A 21306-nucleotide genomic window follows, 5' to 3' on the forward strand; every position below is an offset into this window, starting at 1 on the left:
TTCTGCTTTCTGTGTGTGCTGGCCACAAGCATCAGGGACCTTGTCTGGGTTTGCTTGTGTGGCTAAGCTTGCAGTCAGGATGGCAGGAATTAAGGGTACCAAGCCAATTTCAATCCAGTACTCGGTGGATCCCAGAGACCCAAATGTAGACTCCCTGTGTTGATTGGTTAATTACTTCCCAGAGCTCCTGTCCCCATGTTGGTAGGGTCCCTACAAAAATGGTTCAGGAAGAAGGATGAATTAATCCTGGCCAAACAGAGCAGGGAACAGGAAGGCCAGTGGTCAGAATTGGTCACTTAGCCCTACGCCCTCTGGCTTGCTAGCATGTACCAGATATATTCTGGGAGGAGAGCCATTTCCTTGACAGTCCCAACTCCCTGGGACCAAGGGCTGGGTTGGTGTTGGTGTTCACTGAAGAGAACCCTGGAAGATCTTTCTTGGCAGTCTGCATTTCACTGGCCAGTGAGGGAGGGAGCATTCACGCCAGGGAAGAAAGGAGGTTATGTGGCCATCAGTGCTTTGGAGCTGATTACAGCCAAGTTTTGTAAGTTCTGTGGTGTTGAGGTAGCTAAACCACTGAACATAAAGAATGGCAACACAGAGGCTCTTAAAATACTCAATGGTTGAGTATTTTAACCAATACACTTTCAACCAATACACTTCATGGTTGAGGGATAGGCAATAAGAATTTTGACCTGGGTTTGGGACTTGAGCAGGACTGTCCACAACCAGGGGACAAACCTTGGTCCAGAACTAGAAATTAGGGACAGGAGGCCTTGCACGCATAAAATTTTACTGATGAGGATAAACTCGTGCCTACCTTTCCCAGTAGGGATCGTCCTACAAGTCCTCTGAGGGCAGGTGCACAGCAACTAGATCCTGGTCAAGAACAATTGTGAAGGGCACCCTTGGTGACAGCAGGCTTGGAGGATGGAAGCTGATCTGGCCAGTGCGGATGAGGGAAGAGGTTGGACATGTGGGTGAGGGCCAGGTGGGACAGGCCCTGAAAAATGCTTGAGTCCAGAGTTGGGAGAAGACCCACCCCGTCGCTTATTCCTCCAGTAGGTTGCGTCCCTTCTCACACTTCCAGCCTTGTCCAGAAGCAGAAGCCTGATGTGCAGAGTCTGAAAAACTCCCTCCTAACAGGCTCTTCTGTGATGCTCGAGTCCAGCTATAGGCAAAGAGGGCTGGCTTCCGCATGCCAAGTATCTGCGTGCTTGCTTGGCTCCTCTTTCCCTTACCCCCTCCATCTGCTCAGCAGCTCTTGTCCAGTCTCTGTCATGTCCACCTTGGGCCTACGTCACAGTAAAAAAAATGAAGAAAAAAAAAAAAAGGCTCACTTCTCCCAGCTGTTTGCAGCCACCACCCCCTCTGTCTCCCACTTCACATACAAGTGCCTGGAGTGAGTCATCCACTCTGCCGGGTCATTCCTCTACCCACTGCCACCAGCTTCTGTCCCATCTTGACCCTGAATCCCCCCTCCACTCTGACCACAGTCACCAGTGAATGAGTGACCAGAACCATAGATGGGTTCTGCATTGTGTATCTTCTTTGTGGCACTGGCCACTTCCACTCTTCCATTTAACAGCTCTACTGAAAACATTTTACATATCATAAAATCCACCCATTCCAAGTGTATTTTTAGTAACTACTGAGGGCTATTGCCATCATCATAAATCAGTTTTAGTATATCATCCTCTCAGTGAGTTCCCTCATGCCCACTTAAAGTTAATCCCCACTCCCACCTCCAGCCTCCACTAATCTGCTTTCTCTATAAATTTGTCTTTTCCGGTGGACATGACAGACAAATGGAATGCCACAACATGTGAGCACTCGCCTCTCCAAGCACTTCTAACTTCCACGATGGCATCCTCTCCTGGTTCTCCTCCTGTCTCTCTCAGGCTGCTTCATCTTGGTCGTCATCTCTCAGGTCCTGGCTGCTGTGGCTCTCTCTTCTGCACAGAAGAAATGGGCCTAGTGGATTTCATTCACACAGGAGGGCAACGACTCCCAGACCTCCATCTCCAGCCTAGACCCCTTTCCTGAGCTTCAGACCCATGCTGGAGCTGGAAGGGAGGTCCCCAAGCTACTCACTCTCCAATCTCTGGAACTGAGCTCAGTACCAACTACTCCATGGCCACTGGGCTGTTTCACATCTCAGACAGAGGCACCACCGTCCACTTTGCCCCTCAACCAGAGTCTAGGGCCACCACCAGCCTTCACTCCTTCTTTCTCTAACTTCCACATCCAGTAAATTAGCAACTCTGAAATCACCTCCTAAATGCCACATACACCAAATACAGGTACTTCTCCCATAAAAAGGTTTATAAATTTTTTTTTTTTTTACTCAGGAAAGAGTTTACTTATATTTTGGTCTTTACAAAATCCCTCATATAATGGGATACTCTCTCGACTTGTTTTGAACCAGAAAGCACTTTTTGGAGAAAAGACATTACCCTGAAATGACCTCTCAAGCTAGTTTTGGACGATTATAAGTAGTTCCCTGACAAAATGTGTAAACAAGGAGGCAAAGAAATTTACCACAGACTGAGTAATTATTTCTCACAATCCCAAGTATTACATATAAACAAATCTCTTAAAGGTCACTTTAATAGCAAGACAACATTGATTTTTTTTTTTAAGGCTTGCAAGCTACATATAGATATATACACGCACACGTGTGTGTGTGTGTATGTGTGTGTATTTTAACAGTTTCAGAAAAACATACTACAGACTTAAGATTTGTGTCAAAATATGGAAGGTGTTGGTAGAGTCTGACATGAAACCAGAGTGGCCATCAGCTCAAAATTGAAGCTGGCTGATGGGTATGAGGAAGTTCACTATACTATCCTGTCTACACTTACATACATACTTGAAATTCTCCATAAAATTTTTAGTGCAATACAGTAAGTAGTTATTATGCAGATCATTAATACATATCTATGGGAGAAATGAAAAGAAAGCTGTTTTAACGTTACACAGAGGTCATTCTGCTTAGATTAAAATTTGGCATCAGATACTGACTCGGTAAGCTCTCTTCAACAACACAGAGGAGTCTCAAAAACATGCTGAACGTAGACCACGGTTACATACTCCTTGGTTCCATTTTATGTGAAATTCTAGAATAGGCAAAAACTACTCTGTAGTGACAGAAAGTATGTTAGTGATTGCTGGACGGGAGGGCAGGGGAGACTGACTATAAAGGGGCACCGAGAAACTTCAGGGTGATGGAAGTGTTCTGTACCTTGATTGCGTGGAGGTTACACGAGGGTATTAGATTCATCAAAGCTCACCAAACTTTACACTTAAAAAGGGGTCCACTTTTTTTTTTTGTATGTAAGTTATTCCTCAATCAAGTTGATTTTTCAAAAGTACTCTCAGAACAACTTAGAAAGCACTGAAGGTGATGTGCTTTCAGAAATTTATATTAGATGACTCAAAGTAGTTCTCTTGGGGATAACTACACAGAAATCAAAGATTCGTAGAGAGGTTGACCGTAAGTTTATTACTGCAAAGGTGAGAGTGGGAAAAATACATACTCATAAATTAATATGCTGCTTTAAATAGGTGGTTTGGAATATGTTCACATAACTAAATTAGCTGTCATACTGGCCATTTGAATCATGTGTCTCTAAGAATGTTTCTATTTTCGTTGCAAAGAAGCCACAAAACATCTGGAGCGCCCTGACTGTAAAACGAATGATCACCTTATACCGGGTGGGAGTTTCCGTATCTCTAGGCATATACATTCTCTCTTGCTTAGCTCTACCCTCACAGCTACCAACACATGTCTCTTCTCAGTGCTCCAGGGGCACTTATCACAGCCAGTTGTCATCTGTTGACAAATTTCTGTGGGTATTTCTTTACTCACAAGTGGAGTGAGAACTTGGTCTGATTCATCTCCGCTGTTACCACTATAGAGGCGCATCAGGAGAGTTTGTTGGAAGAAAGGAAGAGAAAGGGATACCTCGGGTGGCTCAGTCGGTTAAGCGGCTGCCTTCAGCTCAGGTCATGATCCCAGGGTCCTGGGGTCGAGCCCCGTGTTGGGCTCCCTGCTCAGCAGAAAGCCTGCTTCTCCCTCTCCCTCTGCCCCTCCCCATGCTCATGCTCACTTTCTCTTTCTCTCTCTCTTTCAAATAAATAAGTGAAATCTAAAAAAAAAAAAAAAGAAGAAGAACAAAAAACATGAGATCCAACAACTAAGTTGTAAGTTGGAGACATAGATAGATATTGGGGCCAGAGGTCAAGAATCTGAACTGCAGGTTGTGGGGTGGAGCTCAAGGTGCACTGATGTGAGTATTAAGTACCAGCTGTATACAGAGGTACAGGTTAGCAGGCTCAAACTCAGAGATGAGCTGGTCAGGCACCTAAAATAAGAAACTACCAAGCAAAAATTTTAAAGAACAGCTTTAAAGAAAAAGGATAAAGTTTTATGTGAGGAAACAAGACTGTAGGTCTATAACTCTGCCTACTTTCAATTGTGGAAGGGGCTTCATTGAGCTACACTTTTATATTATCCCTTCTATATTTATGCAAGGTCATTACAAGGAATCAATAAAAAATGTGTATCTGTTGGGAACATTCTCCACTATCTCAATCAAATAAGTGTCCATATGGGAAACTTCTTTTATAATTTCACCCCAGGAAAATGTTTCTCCCCCGGGGAGTCAGTTAACAGAATAAAAAGTTTTTGCTTTGGCTACCAGGAAGCTCAGTTACATCTGATTCTCAGTGACAGCAGTCGTGTTAACCCATACTAACCATATTCTATTCCTCCTCCTTATATAGCCTATTCCAACTCTACAGTGCAATATTTTTGTTCTTTGGTTTAAATGCTCTAAACGTTTCTAAAGGACTGGAAAGGAATATATTTGAGGTGGGCACAGCCATGTGCCACTGAGATTCTCCTTCAAGGAAGCACTTGTTGCCCCCACTGCTGGGAGACCCGTCAGCCCTCAAAGATCGTCTGGGTTCCAGACAGCCATGTGACCAAGGCTGGGCTCTTCCCAGGGCTGACTGAAGTGGGACTCTGAAGGCCCAGCCATTTCAAGCCAGCACTAGACAACAGAGCTTCCTGGACGTTGGCTGAGCCTGTCACCAGGCCTGTGCCACAGCTTAACTTCTCCCTGTGCTCCCTCCTCTTTCCTCCTCTCTCTCTCACAGTGTTGATCCCAAGAGCCCGCCCTATCAAACATTCTGCATGCTAGCCTCTGCCATCCAGAGTCTGCTTCCAAAGAGCCTAATCTGTGACATTTAACCAAATACAGATGGTCCCCGATTTATGACAGTTTGACTCACGATTTTTCAGCTTAACGATCATGCAAAAGTGATAGGCACTCAGTAGAAACTGTACTTTGGATTTTGATCTTTTCCCGGCTAGCCATATGCAGCGTGAGCCTCTCTTGCGATGCTGGGCAGCGGCCATGACTCCCAGTCAGCTGTGTAATCAAGAAGGTAAATAACCCCTACGCTTACAACCACCCTGCACCCATACAACAATTCTGTTTTTCACTTCGACTACAGTATTCAGGAAATTTCATGAGACATTCAACACCTTATTATAGAACAGGCTTTGTGTTAGGTGATTTTTATCCAACCAGAGGCGAATGTTAGTGTTCTGAGTACATTTAAGGTAGGCTAGGCACACACAGTAAGTGCTTTTCAACTTACCGTATCTTCAAATTATGATGGGTTTACTGGGATGTAACCCCATCATAAGGCAAGGAAGAGCTGTAACTAAAGACAGAAAACACATCAGGTCGGGGTGTTACGGAAGGGGGTGAGGACACACAGCGCAATAGTTCATACCTACACGCGAGGCAGCGTTAGCCTTGACACCCGAGCCGGGCTGCCTGGGTTTGAATCCCATCTCTGCCATCTCTCAGCTGTGTGTCCATGAACACGTCACTCAGTGTCTCTGTGCCTCAGTTTTTTCATCTATAGGTTGGGAATAATAAGAGAACTTAGAATGCTGTCATAAGTAAATGAGCCAACGTGGGTAAAGCCATCATATAGGACTTACTATATGCCAAGTGCTGTTCTAAGTGTTCAATAAACAAACACCTAGGAGGTCAGGCCCTATGAGGCCAAAGGGGCATCTGAGCTGGGACCCTTATCCAGAACACAGGCACACCCAGGTGCGGTGTGGGCTGGGGTATGTTGAAGCATGAGTGCTAACAGAAATAGGGCCAAGCAGGGCTAGCCTGGGTGATGTCAGGGCGTGGGTCCTGTGTGGGTTCTGGGCTGCTCCCTCCAAGCCAGCGCAGCTGCACGCGTTGCCAGGAACACCCACGTACCCATATATATGCTGAGCTCGGGGAAGCCCAAACCAGCCACACCCCTCGGCATGGCCTGCTTTTCCTGAATCTCTTTTGGTGGAGGGAGGCACCTGAGGCCTGAGAAGCTAGCTCAGAAATCCCAGAAGGAAACGGGGCCTTTTTTTTCTGATGAAGGGCCTGGCAGCAGACTGAAAACATGAGCTCCTGTTGACAGAGCTTTCTGGAGCCCCTGGGGGCCTGCCTGGCCCTGGAGGCAAAAGCAAAAGCAAGAAAGCATGGTCTGAGTGCTAGGAAGCTCTCAGAAAATGGAGAAAGAGATTTTAAAAGTGTATCACAGCTACCCAAGTCAACACAAGAAGCCTGACAAGGACTATAGCACTTAGGAGGGGATGTCAAGGACAAATGGACGAGAACAGATAAGCCGAGAGAGGCCTCATTCTGTCCCCACCTGTCCCTGGCTTCATCATCTGTGGTGCTCCCCCTCACTTAGTATAACTCTAGCCTTTTCATTCCTACACTCATTAAGCTCTCTCTGGCCTTTGTACATGTTGTTTCCTCTGTCTGGAAAGTCCTTTTGTCCAGCCCACCTCTAATAATTCACCTGACCAGCTACTCACATCCTGTAGACCTCTGCTGAGTTCTAGAGAGGCCTTCTTTTCTACTAAGAGCTAAAATAGGTGTCCCTCATGTTTTATCTCGTAGCCCTCTGTGTTCTTCCTCCCTACCTGCCAGCACAACCGTTCCTACATCACACTGTTTATCTGTTTAATGCCTGAATAACTAGACGGTTAGTGCTGGATTTCTCTTTTTCTCCCAACCCAGGACACTAAGGTCCAGCACAGGGCAGCTCAGGGATGGACTCAAGACAGACTGGGTTCAAATTCCCACTTGTTACTTATGTGGCCTCGGGGCAAGCTGCAGAAATTATCTGAATCTCAGTTTCCTCATCAGTAAACTGGGGACAATAATCCCGGATTAGACGGTAATTATGAGGATCAGGTGTGACCACACCTGTAAGCCTTGTAGTGCTAGGCCAGGCACTGGGTCGACTTTAGTGCCCTCCCTCCCACTTTAAAGGGTGGGCACTAGGTGGCAGTCCATCTCGGATCACTGCACCTCCCCTAGGCGGTTGAAGCCAACAAAAGGTTCAGCTTTGTGCTGGATTCTCAGCTTCCTAGGGGCACACTTGAGGGACTCCAAATACAACCCCACACGTTACCACTGCAGCAAGGCAAAGTCAGAGGCAGCCCTGGACACGAGTCACCACCCAGCTGGGTAGGGGATCTAAGCACACACGCAGATACTCACAAATTGCCGAAACCTGGATCTTCTCTGGCATCAGCTGGGTGCTCTGCTGTGCCTCTGGGCTCTCAAGTTGTCCTGCTTTGCCTGACTCATCATCTGTCAGTCCAGCTCCCCTGTGACCACGGGTGTCTTCAGTTTGTCTGTGATGGGGGCGGCTACACTTCAGGTGCAAGTCTAGGGAATGGCTTTAGGAAGACAGAGTATGAATTATTCAAATAACCACTAAAAGGCCTTGTGGCTGCAGCATGGAGAGTGGAGGGGAGGTGGTGAGAGACAAAGTGGGAGAGAGGGAAAGGGGCCTGAGCATACAGGACCAGCTAGGACAGGAGGGCCTGTGGATTTTAAGTGCAGTGGGACGTCATGGAAGGTTTGAGGCCGAAGGTAGGGGATCACGATTTAATTTCTTTTTAAAGATTAAAGCATGAAGAATAGATGCTGTTAAGATCAGGGAGAATACATAGTCTGGATGAGAAAAGATGGACGTCAGGCTTGTGGGTGGAGTGGAGGTAGCCAACGGTAGAGCTAAAAGCCCTTGCTAGATTGCCGGGCGGTGGAGGCCGTCAGGGGGACCAAGGATACCTCCGAGGGTCTTGGCCCAGGCGTCTTAGAAGACTTAATACCACGTTCCGAGAAAGGGAGGACTGTGGGGAGAGCGGTTTGAGAAGGGAGGGGAGAGGCTCCTGTTAAATGGGGGCGTGGAGCAGCGAGGTGCAGGGAATACAGATTTGGTGCTACGGATGAAGCCATGGGAAAAGTCGCCTTAGGAACTGGCTCAGGACCCAGCCCAGAGGAAGAGAAACTTCTGGGACCCAAAGGCAGCGGCCTGAGAGGCAGGAGAAAAACACGGGGACTTAGGCCACGAAAACCAAAGCTCCGGAAAGCGTTTGCAAGAGGGGCGCGTGGAGGCGGAGCATGAGGTGGGGCGGGCAGTGGCTGATGAGAAGCAGAGATGGAGGCCACCGGGGGCCACAGGTCTAAAGGCTCTCCAGGGGAGGCTCAGGTCTGGGGACTTCTCCGAATGACGAGTCCGTCGAAGGTCACACTGGCCACAGACGCAGGACAGACGTGGGTCCGGCCGTCGCAGGAGCTGCCCTGCGCGGCCAAAAGGGAGGGGCGGGACAGGCCTGCTGTCCATCAGAGCCCGCCGGCCAATCCGCAGGCTGCTCCGCCCCCGCCCCTCCCGAGGAGGGCGCGCAGAGGACCCGCCGCCGCCGCCGCCGCCGCCGCTGCCGCCGCGGGTGTTAGGCGGCCGGGCCTGGCCTGGCTGGCTCCCTCCGCAGGGCAGTCCGCCCAGGTAACCGGGTTTGGCCGGCGGGCCTGGGGGCGCTCTGCACCCTCGCCTCTTCTCCCGGACGCCGCGGGGGGAGCGGGGTTGAGGAACGGCTGAGGCGGGGCCTGTGTGGGACAGTGGGCTGAGCGGCCGCCTGTGCGTGTGCGACTGACTGACGGGCCGGCCGGCGCGGGGCTGCCGCGCGTGACGGGGCCAGCCTAGGCAGCGTGGGCTTGAAGCTCTGCGGGACGGAGGGACAGGCTCGTTGACCGCGAGCGGCGCGCGCGCTCCCGCCGCCATTGCGCCCCGCGCCCCCGCCCGGGGCCTGCCCGGGGGTCGCGGGGCGCAGGCGCGGCGGGCGGGGGTCCTCTCCACCGGCGCGCGGGCGCCTTTGTTCCCGGCGCGCGGGCCGGGGCGGGGCCTGCAGAGCCGCCCCGCCCCCCGCTCAGGCCCCGCCCCGTCTCCGCCCGCAGGAGCCGCCGCCGGGCCCGCTCGCCGGCCGCCTCAGCAGCCGGCGCTTGCTCCCGCTGGCCGGGCCTGCGCCGCGGCGCCGCCGCCTGCTGCACCCTCTCTTCCACTTCCACCCCCAGTGCAGAAGCCATGGCGGGCGCCGCGTCCCCCTGCGCCAATGGCTGCGGGCCCAGCGCGCCCTCGGACGCCGAGGTGCTGCACCTCTGCCGCAGCCTCGAGGTGGGCACCGTCATGACTTTGTTCTACTCCAAGAAGTCGCAGCGGCCGGAGCGGAAGACCTTCCAGGTCAAGCTGGAAACGCGGCAGATCACGTGGAGCCGTGGCGCCGACAAGATCGAGGGGGCCAGTAAGTGCGCCCCTTTCCCCTGGCCCGCTGCGCGCGGGGGCCACGGGAGTCCGCGCCGGGCTCCCGTGCGCCCCGGCCGCTGCTGGAGTGACTTGGGTAAACTTTCGGGCCCTCCCCCACAGCCTCCGGCCCCGCCCCCGCCTCTGCCCCGGTGGTCACCGGGGGCGGGGGGCATCCGGGTCCTCAGTCACCTGACAGGACACCCCCTCCCCCAGCCTGGGATGGGGGGAGCGTTCCAGGCGTTTTGCCCAGAGGCCTAAAAATCCTAGCTGGTTGGAGACCGGCGGGGCGGGCATCGGGTCTCCTCTGCCCTGGGAGTGGTGTTGACCGAGGCCAGGGAAGCCCAGGCAGGTCAACCCACCCAGTCTCAGAATCAGGGGCCGGCCCAGAAGGTCACCGCCCGTGATCACCTTTTTTCCCATGGTGAAACTTTCTGGGCCCCCCGGGTTGGTTTCCATTTGTAACGGAACCTTTGGGTTCCCTGAGTAGAACTTAGATGTTGGGGTAGGGTTGGTTTTGGATCAGAGCCAGGCCTACTCATCTGTCTCTTGGGGAGTGAATGGAAGGTGGTCCTGTTTAGTTTGGAAAAGCCCGAGAAAAGGCAGTGGCTTTTTCCCGCTGCTTTTGTCTTGAAGCTGAATTTTAGAGGTCTGCGTGGGTGGGCAGACACTCAGAGCCAGGACAGGGACTCTTGGTAAAGGGGCCAGGCTCCCCTTGCCCTTGGAAGCACATTCCCAAGAGCTTGGCCCAGAAGAGCCAGCTTCAGTGCCTTAGAGTCAGGTACTTTTTTCAAGAGTGTGCAGCCAGTTTGGGATCCCGGTCTAGCCCTTTATCTCCTGTGCTGTGTTCCATGGCTGCAGGGAGCGGGGAGTAGCTACTTTTGGTTTCCTGCCTCTTTGCCTTCTCAGGCCTGAGCTTGGCTGCTTTGGGACAGGTCTCAGTTGGGAGGAGGGAGTTGGGGGATTTTGGAAAACCCCAGATCTTTCAGTGTTATGCCACTTAGTGCATGCTTGTGCTGTGGCCGGATGGGCACCCAGCTCTGCCCTCCATTCCTCCACATTAGGTGTGAGTGATAGTGTGTCTGCAACCCCAAGTTGTGGGTTGCTTCCTGCAAGGACTCCCCTAGAGACAGGTGTTAGAGCCAGGGTCAGAACCAGGTCCTTGTGGAGGAGGGGCATCAGGAAGTGACACCCCCTCAAGGGAGGGTCCTACAGACCTCCTTGGGTATGGTGTACATGTGTGTAGATGGGTTGAGGAGATTGGGAGGAAGGAAAGTCTTGTGGTGAGGCAGCCATCCTCAACTACAAACTTCAGATCTGATACTGCTGCTGAACTTAGAAATGGCAGCTGCCTTCCTCTGTGCCTCCAACAGCCCTGTCAGCTATGGAGAGAAAATTTTAGTGATTCGAGAGCCTGGATTCCAAAGTTGTGGAAGGACAGACACCACAGGGAACCAGATAGTCCTGGAGACATCACCCAGGCATCTAGACTCCAGGCACAGTCCCTTCCTCGGTTTTATGGTGTTCCCTGTGCTCTGCTCAGTTGGTGGCACTGGCCAGAGGTTCCCTGCTAGAGATTTCCTGGGTAGCTAACAGGTTGCACTTCAAACCATGCATGGGATCAGCAGGCAGTAAGGGCAGCACTGTGGTTGAAGGCAAGGCTGGATTTGAAGCCCATATATTAGTTGTGGGCCAGTTACGCATCTAGCCAGTTACTTATTTTTTTCTGAGCTTAGTTTATCTGTAAAGCAGGAGTAGTAATACATATACTATATGTGGTTGCTCTGGAGACTAAATGAGAATTGTTGTAAAACCTCTAGCACGTGCCTGATACGTTGTAAGCATTTAATAAACCTAAGCTGTTTTAATAACAATAGAAATAATAGACTATGACTGCCCTCCATCCTGGACTGTGAATGTTGAGAGAGAGAGAGTGTGTGTGTGTGTGTGTGGCTCTCGGAGAGCCTGAGGGTATAGGAAGGGAGGAGGATGGGAACCAAATTCACATTTCACTTAGGTCACTACCCAGAAGAAGGGAGGAAATGGTTTTGTTTTGCTTCAACCCATCTCCTCACCCACCCACCTATCATATATAGAACAGTACATGACAGAGTAAAATTTATGGAGTAAATCTATAGAGATTGGCACATCCGACTCCTGGGTGTGGCTATCTTATTTGTAAGTTGGGGCCTGAACAGGAGGAAGGGGTGTGGAGAGGGAAGAGTCTAGTCCATGGTGTATCAGGTCTTCAGGAGATGGTGATGGGAATGCAGAGGACCTGATGGTCCCAGCCCCCAGCGGTAGGTCAGCTAGAGAAGTACAGATTCAGGGATCTCATCAGCTGGGAGTATAGGCAAAGAATGTCAGAGTCTTGGCCCTTTGATTTCGGAGGCCCAGATTGAAGGAGTCTGAGTAAAAATGCTAGTAGATGATTGTGTAGAGTTCGCACCTTGTAAATGGAGCGTCCCGCTGAAGCTGCCTGACTTCTGCCCATTTTCTGGTCTACCTTGCTGATGAGTGCTGGTCCCTGCAGCCCCCTCTGCAGGCTCTGAGGAAGGTGGGTAGCCAGCTGGCCTTCTCCTGCTGACTCTGCCAGGGTTCCATGCAGTGCTTGTAGCCTGGCCAAGGAGAGAGGCACTTCTGCTACCCCCAAGGTGTCTGGACCTGAAGGAGGGATACTGTGGTTCAGTGAGAATGCATAGCACCCATGCAGCAGCCCTCATTCTGACCTACCTCCGTGCCTTCTCACTTTGCCACTTGTGAAATGGGGCTGCCATGTGCTCATTTCTAGGGTGGTAGTTTGGCTCAAAAGAGGGGTGGGAAAGTGCTTTGGTACTAGTTGTCTTGGTGATGCGACAGGAACCAGGTTGATGTTTGGCTTTTTATGTTGCAGATACTGACATAAATGAATACAAAGCAATTACAGACTTCCTGCTGAGTGCTACAAAGACTTTTCATCATATTTTCTTGGCTAATCTTCACAAGGGCCCTTGGCGGGGATGGGGCTGTGTCTGGAGTCCCACCCTATTTTACAGATGAGGAAATGGAAATACGGAGGGGGGGGGCGGGGCTGGTGAGTTGTGCCATGGGGTGATAGTGCTACTATGTGACAGTCTCACCTGGACCCAGCTCTCCAGGCACTGACTGGCTGGCCATCCCGAGGGCACTCTCAGCCCCAGGGTTGTGCTGCCAGTGGGCCTGCCCCAGGCCCCATACCCACTGGTCTCCGCTGTTCCTCTAAGGAGAAATTTTTGTGCGTAGCCCTGCATTGCAGATCCTCAGCCCCTCTAAGTTCTGGCTCCACACTGGTCCTTCTGATACCTTTCTGGGGTTCAGTCAAGGGTCATTGTGGGCATCGTGGCCTGGGTGGAGGCTCCACGGAGGGCTCTGAATGACAGCCATGTTCATCTGTGGGGACTTTGGGAGCCTAATGCTTTCCACTGGGATTCTTCCCCACTCTTCTAGATGCCAGGCCTTCTTAGGTGGTGAATGAAAACAGGTCCTTGCCCTCAGGGAAACAGACAGTGATAATTCCTAGTTGTACCTTTGATGGGGTGGGGAAGGAGTGGTGGCAGAAGAGAGCAAACCTCTCAGACAAGGCAGTCAGGCTCATAGAGGAGGTGATATTGGGACCAGTTGTCTGGGGCTTGACCTCTGTGGCTGTCAGGCTGGTGGGGAGACAGTCCATGAGGCTTGCTCTGCCGACTGGGCCCGAGCTGTCTGAGGTAGGCAGGCCGGGTGTCATGGGGGTTTTCTTTGTACTGGTTGATTACTCCCAGTGGGAAAGGAGCAAGAACACGTGTCCGGATCTCCAGAGCTAGCCATCCCTGCCTATGTGTTTCCTGTCTGACTATAGTTTTTCCAGGGGAAGTCAGACCTCTTAGTGTTTCCTCAACACCCGACGCTTGCCCTGATGTGTAGGTTTCCAAACCAGCTCTGCCAGGCGCCCCTGTCCAGCTGGGGCTCCATTTCCTGTGAACTTAGGAAAGGGGCCTGTTTCACAGATGACTGGAGAATCTGAGCACTCCCAACATTGCCCTCCCTCCATACATACCTACAGCTGAGGAGAGTCCTAGGAGAAGGAGGGGGGTACTGTTGGAGGGGAGTGTGTTCTTGTGCACCTTGTGGACTGCTTTGTTCAGGGAAGCATGCCTCCTTGTTTGGGGGGAGGGTGGGTGTCTTTGAGAACAGTGTAGTAACAGGGTAACAGGCGACAAAGATTCTAGGCAGAGCCAGGGATAAGGAATGGTTGTGAGCAGTGGTTGGTAACTGACCACAGTAACTGGAGATTTGTGGCTTTAGACTTAGTCCGATTTGGGTTCAAGACACTGTGTGTGTGTGTGTGTGTGTGTGTGTGTACATACATGTGTCTGTGTACATACACACAGATGCATAGTCCTGAGTCAGTGGCCAGAGATCTTGGCCACTAACCTTGTTTTGTGTAGCCTTGTGGAATGAGGGGCATTTATTCAATAAATACTGTTTGAACACCTCCTGTTTGCCCAGTGCTAGGCACTAAGGGTGACTAAGACATGGACTGTGCCACTGAGGAACTCCCACATTCTTGGAAGAGACAGAATTGGGAGCGTGTGGTTATAACCGTGTGTGCTGTGTACCATAACAGAGGTCTACCCCCAGGTCTCTGTGAGTGCCGAGTAGCAAGCTCTGCTTAGTGAGCTGGGCTTGTCGGGAGAACCAGGGCGGGCTTTGGGGCGGGAGAAGTGGGGGTGACCTGTGAGCAGTGCTTGACTGACTGAAGAAGTTACCTGTGCCCAGGTTGAGCATGGGAGATCCCTGTACAGGGCTCAGGTGTGTATTTAGTGTGGTAGAGATAAGGTTGGGGCTGGTTGGGAGCAGTTTAGGGAGGGCCTCAGGGCGCCATGCTCTTGGGTTTTTTGCTCTGTGACTGAAGTGGGGCTGTCTTGCATTTTATCTCAGAGAGGCTGAGGGAAACCAGTAAAGCTACTGCAGTTTGCAGGAGAGAGCTGATGAGCAGGGGCAAGACTTCCTCTAGAGGCCGGTGGGACGCAGCAGCTGTGGAGGGTTGGGGCTGGGTCTGGAGGGGTGAGCCGGTGGAGCACAGTGGGTTAGCATTTGCGTTGGGAACTCAGACTTCCTCGGTTGCGCCACTTACTTGCTCTGTGACCTTGAGTGTGTGCCTTTCTCTCTGGGCTCTTTGTCTACAGAAGGGGGATATAGTAACCAACTGCATTTGTCTCACAAGGGTTTTGTGAAGATCTCAAGGAAGATCTTCATAGAGTGGTTCACGTGGAGTGTGGTGAGGCGGGGTCTCTGACGAGGAGGAGGAGGATTAAGTTCCCCGGGAGGACCCAGTAGCAGAAGGGAGCCCATGGACCTGTCATATTGAGGGGCTAGAGCCTGGCCACCAAGCCCTTTGACTGGGAGACGAGGAGGCCCACCCTTCTCTTGCTCCAGGCTCTCAGCCCCGCTGTTGTCGGGGCTCTTTCCTGCTGCCGCTGGCTTCTACAGACAGAGCAGCTGGCTGAAAGCAGCTGCTGCGGTATCATACCGGCCTATTTCTGTGAGTCTTGCCCCAGTGAATGCTGTCTGAGCACATTGATTGGAGACCCCTCTCTTCTAGAGAGTGCTTTAATGCTACCCCGTCAGAATGATAGGGCCTGTCTCTGTATCTTCTGTCACCATTCCTGTCAGTCTTCATTAACTCATGGCATCTCTTCCCATTCTGTACTCTTTCCTCTGATATGGCTTCAAAGAGGTCAGAGATGGATAAGTGAGAGGGGGGCATGGGAGGCCTAATATCACAAAGGCCTGATACTAGGGGATAGGAGGCTTCCCCCCCCCCCATTCCCGTAGAGCTGGAGGAGTCGGGGAGGGGGGGCTTTCAGGAGAGTTGTGGGGGAAATGGAGGTGAGGGTAGGAGGAGGGGACTGTGCTGGTGCTCCGTGTAGAGTGCTTTGTGCAGAGAGGCATGGGGCCTGTGTTTCCCTGGAGGGAGCTCTGAGAGCAACATGGTAACGGATGACCAGACTAGGCAGAGCCAAGATAACTATGAGTGGCTTCGAGCGGCTGTTGATAATTGGGCTCCATAGGACTGAAAATTTGTGGTTAGAATCAGATTTGGGTTTGAGTCTCAGCTCTTCCCATGACTTTGGACAAGTAACCTTTACTTACCTGAAACTGATTTTCAGCTATAAGAGGAATTTCTTCGTCACAGAGCTGTGTATTCAAATGGTCGAGTGAGGTTGTGTATGAGAGTAAGATTTTATGCGAAAGTGCTCTGCACAGCATTTGGCACTTGTGGGCACTTAATAAGTATTCGTTTCCTTTGCTTTCACCTTAGCTAACTACAGAGCTCCAGCTCTTTCCCCCACCAAGTGTGGCCACTGGCGGCTGCTCTGACAGCCTGGGCTAGAAGTCTGTTTCCTGCTTTGCTTCTTTGTTCCCTCCCTGAGTCTGTACACAGAGGACTGGGGCATGAGGAAAACTGGTATTTGTCCTAGTGCAGTAGAGTTCATGGAGCATATTCTCATCCGTGGTATTGTTTGAGTGCCGCCACAGCTCCGTGAACTGAGGGAAGGTAAGAATGGTTAGCCTTCTCTTAGAGATGAGAAACCAAGGCCCCAAGGGTAAGGTCACACAGCAAGTTCATGGCAATGTCAGGATCAGAGCCTAGGATCTCTGATTCCCACTACAATATTCAGTTATTTTTCTACTCTTGAGAAAAATGACAAGAAGATAGATTGTTCTGTAGGACCAGTGTGGGTTTTTTTTTGTTTTTTGTTTTTATGGACAGAGTGATCTGATCTCCACTCTGCCCTCTGGCCAGATGTGCTGTTTGACCAGCCCAGGCTTCTGTCCATGGACAAATTGGACCTAGACCCTCCATCTAGATTATCTGCTGCCTTCATCTTCCTGTGGCAACCCCATCAAGATGCTTTCCCACAGTTCTGCTGGAGGTGAAGATAGCAGGTGATCTGAGATAGGGGGACAGAAAAGCCCTGCTCTGACCTGTTGTGACGGGCTCATGATGACAACAGCACCTGAGCCTCTGCAGGGAGGTGGGGACCTGGCTCTGTGCTCCAGGTGCCCCACGAAGGACCTCTCCAGGACCTCTGATGACAAGCTCAGGTGCAGGCATTTATCCAGTGTGTTCCTGCATTTGCCCATGTTGACTGGGCATGCTGCTGTGTGTTAGGTCTGCTAAGCTAGATGTGAGAACTGCACGCTCTGGCTTGTTCCAGTGGTAGTAGGTCTCTGTCCTGGTGTGCTTTATCACTAGAGCTACTTTTTTTCTCCTTAAAACAACAAGGAAAAGCCCCCAAGCCCCAACCTTCTTGGGCTTTCTGGGGCACACTGAACAAGCAGGACCCCCCCACTCTGCTACCCTGGCTTTGGACTCCAGCATTTGCTGACATGCCAAGCACCGTGGAGTCTGGTAAAAATGTAAAGGTTAAGTAAGATAGGTATAGCCAGAAAGGACCCCAGCAACTGGACAGAAAAAATAATTACAGGGCCTGGGGTGTGCTGTGGAGGAAAGAAACTGGAGGCTGTTCTGGCATTCGGGAGAGGTGAGGGTGGTCCGACAATGAACGATCCAGATCTCTCAGTTGCAGACAACAACTGAAGCTCATTTTTCACTTCTGCTATACGTGTGTGACCATGACAAGCCACTCCACTTGTTTCTGGAGAATGACCTCAGTGGCTCTGGGTCAGCCTCCTGGTGCAGGGCCCGAACGCTGGGCAGACTAGGCTGGAGAGGGCTTTGGACGGCAGAGGCTGGGGGGCGGGATTCATTTCCGCAGCTTGGTGTGGGCAGTGGTGCGGCTGGCTCTGCTGTGGTGGCACATGGACTGCTGCCCGCATGGCTGGGCTCTGCAACAGGTACCTTTGTGTTCACACTTGAGTATCCTGTCCGTGCCCCTGCTTCATTGTCCTCTCCTGCTGTGCCCCTCCTTGAGCTGCCCCTGAGCCTTGTCTGTTGCTGCAGCGGCTTTCCTGCTTTCACCCCCGAGGTAAAGCCTCTCATTGCCTCCTCGTTGCTGCTCCCAGAGCTCTTTGGCTGGATATGCTGGTGCCGCCACAGGGAGCCCTCGGGGAGAGAAGGAGGAGCGGTAGAGAAGTGCGAGAGAGGGGTCTTCGGTGAATACTTGGTTTGGGGGAAGAGGCACTGGGAACAGAGAGTTTGTTGCTTTCAGAGAGTCTGTGGTCCCAGGAGATGGGGCTTGAGAGGCTCTGCTTGCTGTCCTCACTCAGCTCTTAACATTCTCCCTCCTCTCCTTATAACACTGGTTCCTTTTGAGGTGGTGCTTGGCTAGCCTTGGAGAGGCTACGGTGGCTGTGTGCCCAGGCACAAGTACTAGCTCTCTCCCCCACTCATCACCTCCTAGGAACCGGGCCCATCCTGGGGGAAGCAGGGGGGGCTCCTTTTTATAGCCACATGTAGGCTTTGTGTATAGGCTCTGCTGCTTCCTTCCGGGCCCTTCCCGGTGTTGGCGGGTGGCCCTGGCTTCAGCAGGACTCAGGATGCAGAATAAATGGGCGGGACTTTCTCCTGCAGAAGACTAGCGTCTCTTTTTCTGTGCCCATGCCTGGCACAGAGGAGGCTGGGTTAGCAAGCAAGAAAAGGAGGTGGCTTGATCTTCGATCCTGGGAAGCTTGCGATCTACAACACGCAGAAAAGCATGAAAGCCCGGAGCCAGCAGGAGACAGTTGTGCCTGAAGTATTGTAGGCTGAACCCAAGGGTCCAGACACAATCAGCTTTCTCTCTGTTGCAGCCCGTCCTGCCCTTGTGGAGTTCCTCCCCCTGCTGGCTGGCAAGCCAGCATTAGTTAGAGAATCTTTACAAAGGCTTGAGGTGCCTGGGAGCAAGGCGTGGGCACAGTCAGGAGTGGGTGGTCTGACGGAAGCTTCAAGCCCTGGCAGTGAACACTGACTAGACTGGTGAGGGGCTGGGCCACAGCAAGTCTGACCACTTGTTTGTGTGAGATCTAATTCTAACTCAGTAAGGGTGGGCCGTTCACTTTGGGGTTGGCTTCCTGTTTTCTTGGACACCTGGGGATATGGCTGAGCTGAAATGTCCTGAGGGAAGTAGTTGTTTAAGAGGTGCCCCCAGGTCATGGTGTCCTTGGCTTGGCCTTGTCCGTGGGGGGGAGTAGGGCACTGACCACACTGGACCTCTGGCTGTGAAGCTGTGGGTGTGTGGTGGGTGAATTCTCACCCCGCGGGACTGAATGACATCAGTCTCAGGCCCCAAGAGTACGGGCTGAGTTCATAGAATGACTAATCCTGGGAAGGAGAGGAGTGGGCCACAGGTCCCAAAGGCCTTCAGCCTACTTGGGGGCAGAAGGTCAGCTGGGAGGTTGGGCAGTGACAGGGTGCAGGGGCTCTGCAGACCCCTCTCCCCTCCACCCCATTCCACCTGATGGCCCTCCCCTGTTGGGAGGTAGCGATCCTCTTCTACCCTAGCCACTCTACCTGAAGTAGGAATTGAGTATAATGTGCCTGTGGCCTTTCTTGGGAACTCTTAGCAGACCCACCAAGGAGGTTAAAAAGGGTAGCATATGTCACATTGTCAAGGATTTTACCCAGGGCCTCTTGAGGCTAGCAGTGAAATACAGAGTACATCCCTTCTAGTGACAACGGGTTGCCTGGTGCCTGGACCGTTTCCACAAGGATGTCCTGGTCCCTGGCCTGAGAATTGGCCCACACTGGAAGGGTGAAGCTCTACAGGCTGGAGGGGGAGGCAGCAAGAAGCCTTTTAGGGGAGGTGAGGCCAGAAGTTGTCTTAAGAGTATAGAACTAGGAAATTAAAATCAGGAGTGGGAAGTCCCAAGGTAGGCATTCCTGTTGACAGGGGAGGCGCCCTCCAAGAATCCTAGATGGGCTTCCTGGGGAGACAGTGAGTTCCTGATGACCTCAGAGTGGGGTCAGGGGCTAGATTGTGCATCAGGGCCTTGCCTCCCAGGAAGCAAAAGGAGGACAATTAAATAACTGGCATGGGTTGGTGTGACCCAGAGGGAGTATGGCCAGATGCTGAGGAGTGGCTGACCTCTGCAGTTCTAGAACGCGAGAGGCTTAATGGGGTGCACAGAAGACGATGTCTAGGCCAACAGACCTTGCCTTCATGACTTCTTCATTGCTTAACATGTCTCCAACCTCCTGGTCAGGGTTGACTCTGCTGGTGGTTTAAGGGCTGGCCCCACACCTTCTTCCCACCCCATGCCTCCAAGAGTGAGCAGGATGTGTGGTGGTGGTAACATGGAAACCAAAGAGGTGGGGAGCCAGGTCAGGCATGGGGCTCCATAAGGAGCTCTGTATAGGAGGCCTCTGCTGTCTCTCTCCACCTGTCTTCCCACTTTAGCCCATCCCTTAGATCTCTAGCCAGAGGTTCCTATTGTTTCTTTGGAGGGGGGCAGATTTTCCTGTCTTCTAATGCATTCCATTTCCTACTGGCCCTGGGGCCTTAAAACTGACAGGTATGGTCCATGGCCTCAAGGAGCTCATACTCTGTTGAGAAGATTGTCAGTAGATAGCCTTAAAATGCACATAGGATTCCCACTCATTTAAGTGCTCAGTAAATATGGTTGTGACAAATAACGTCAGTATTAGGGCTTGTCCAAGGATTAGGTTAGGGATGGTGAGAGAAAGGTGTTAAGGATGGTTTTAAAGTTTCTAGTTGGGAGGTGATGCTGTTAGCTGACCCAAGAGGTGTGGCAAGAGACCTGGGTTTTGGTGAAAGACGTGTTGAAGAGTGTGTTTGAGGTAATGTGTTTGGTTTGAGGGGTCAACTTTGAGGTGTTTTTGAGGCACGCAGGTGGAGGTGGCAAGTAGGCAATTGGACCGACGGACCAGAAGCTTAGAGGCAGAGACTGCGTTGTATGTAAGAGGAGGCCATGGAATCTGTGGGCATCGATGACTGACTGAGAGGAGGTAGAGCATTAGGGGAAGAGAGGACCTTGGTCTCAGCCTTGACAAAGGCCAGTGTGTAATGCGGATAGGCCTGAAGCCCAAGAAGAAGGAGGAAACCAGAAGTCATGAGGGAGAAGCCAAGGGCAGAGCTTCAAGCAGGAGGGAAGGCATGGTCAACCATGTTTATTGCTCTGAAGGTCGGGAAAGAGGAGGATGGAAAAGTGACTTACACTCTGTGTTCTTGTTCTCCAGGGAGCCTGAATATAGTCGGAGGTGGGGGGCAGACACAAGACATGTAGAAAAAACTTGAACAGCATCAGCCTTCAGTGGAGGCAGAGTGCAGAGGACCTATGCCCTGGGGGCTGACCCATGAACTACCTGGGGAGTTATTTCCGCCTGGGCAGCAAAGTTGAGGCAAGCCCTTGTCCATATTGCACTACTGTGGGAAAGGCCTGCTGTGGGCCCAGCGTCCTTACCCCTCTACCGTGAAACTATGCTCTCCCCGCCAACAATAAAGCTGCTCCGTTGGTGCCTTGGCTTCCACGATCCCCTCTGCCTGACATGGGCTGTCAGCCCTCCAGACCTGCCTTCCGCAGAGCAATCTGAGAAATCCCAAGGAGCACTGCTCACTTTCTCTGTGCTCCCAGCACCACAGACATCTCCCTGTTGTTCCATCTTTGCACGACCTCATGGTTATCTACTTCCCCATCTGTTTCCTCCACCAGCCAGGGGCTTTTCTGAAGGGC

At 51.9% G+C, this 21306-nt stretch overlaps 1 protein-coding gene and 1 long non-coding RNA gene across 3 annotated transcripts in view; one reads left to right on the forward strand and one right to left on the reverse strand.

The window, feature by feature from the left end:
• Positions 1-1843: 1843 nt before the first annotated feature.
• LOC123926736 lies at positions 1844-8789 on the reverse strand. The gene is made up of 3 exons (XR_006815305.1): positions 7587-8789; positions 5809-5937; positions 1844-1955 (listed from the first exon to the last, which is right to left on the reverse strand). It is a non-coding gene; the product is annotated as an uncharacterized LOC123926736 (long non-coding RNA).
• Positions 8784-21306, forward strand: part of PLCG1 (phospholipase C gamma 1) — a 37121-nt gene continuing 24598 nt past the window's right edge. For both annotated transcript variants that reach the window (XM_045980813.1, XM_045980814.1), the window contains exons 1-2: positions 8784-8877; positions 9327-9670. In XM_045980813.1, coding sequence (XP_045836769.1) covers positions 9454-9670 — 217 coding nt within the window. In that variant the 5' untranslated portion in view covers positions 8784-8877; positions 9327-9453. The remainder of the gene's footprint in view (positions 8878-9326; positions 9671-21306) is intronic.

Source organism: Meles meles, chromosome 16 (assembly GCF_922984935.1).
Source record: "Meles meles chromosome 16, mMelMel3.1 paternal haplotype, whole genome shotgun sequence".
Lineage (NCBI taxonomy): Eukaryota > Metazoa > Chordata > Mammalia > Carnivora > Mustelidae > Meles > Meles meles.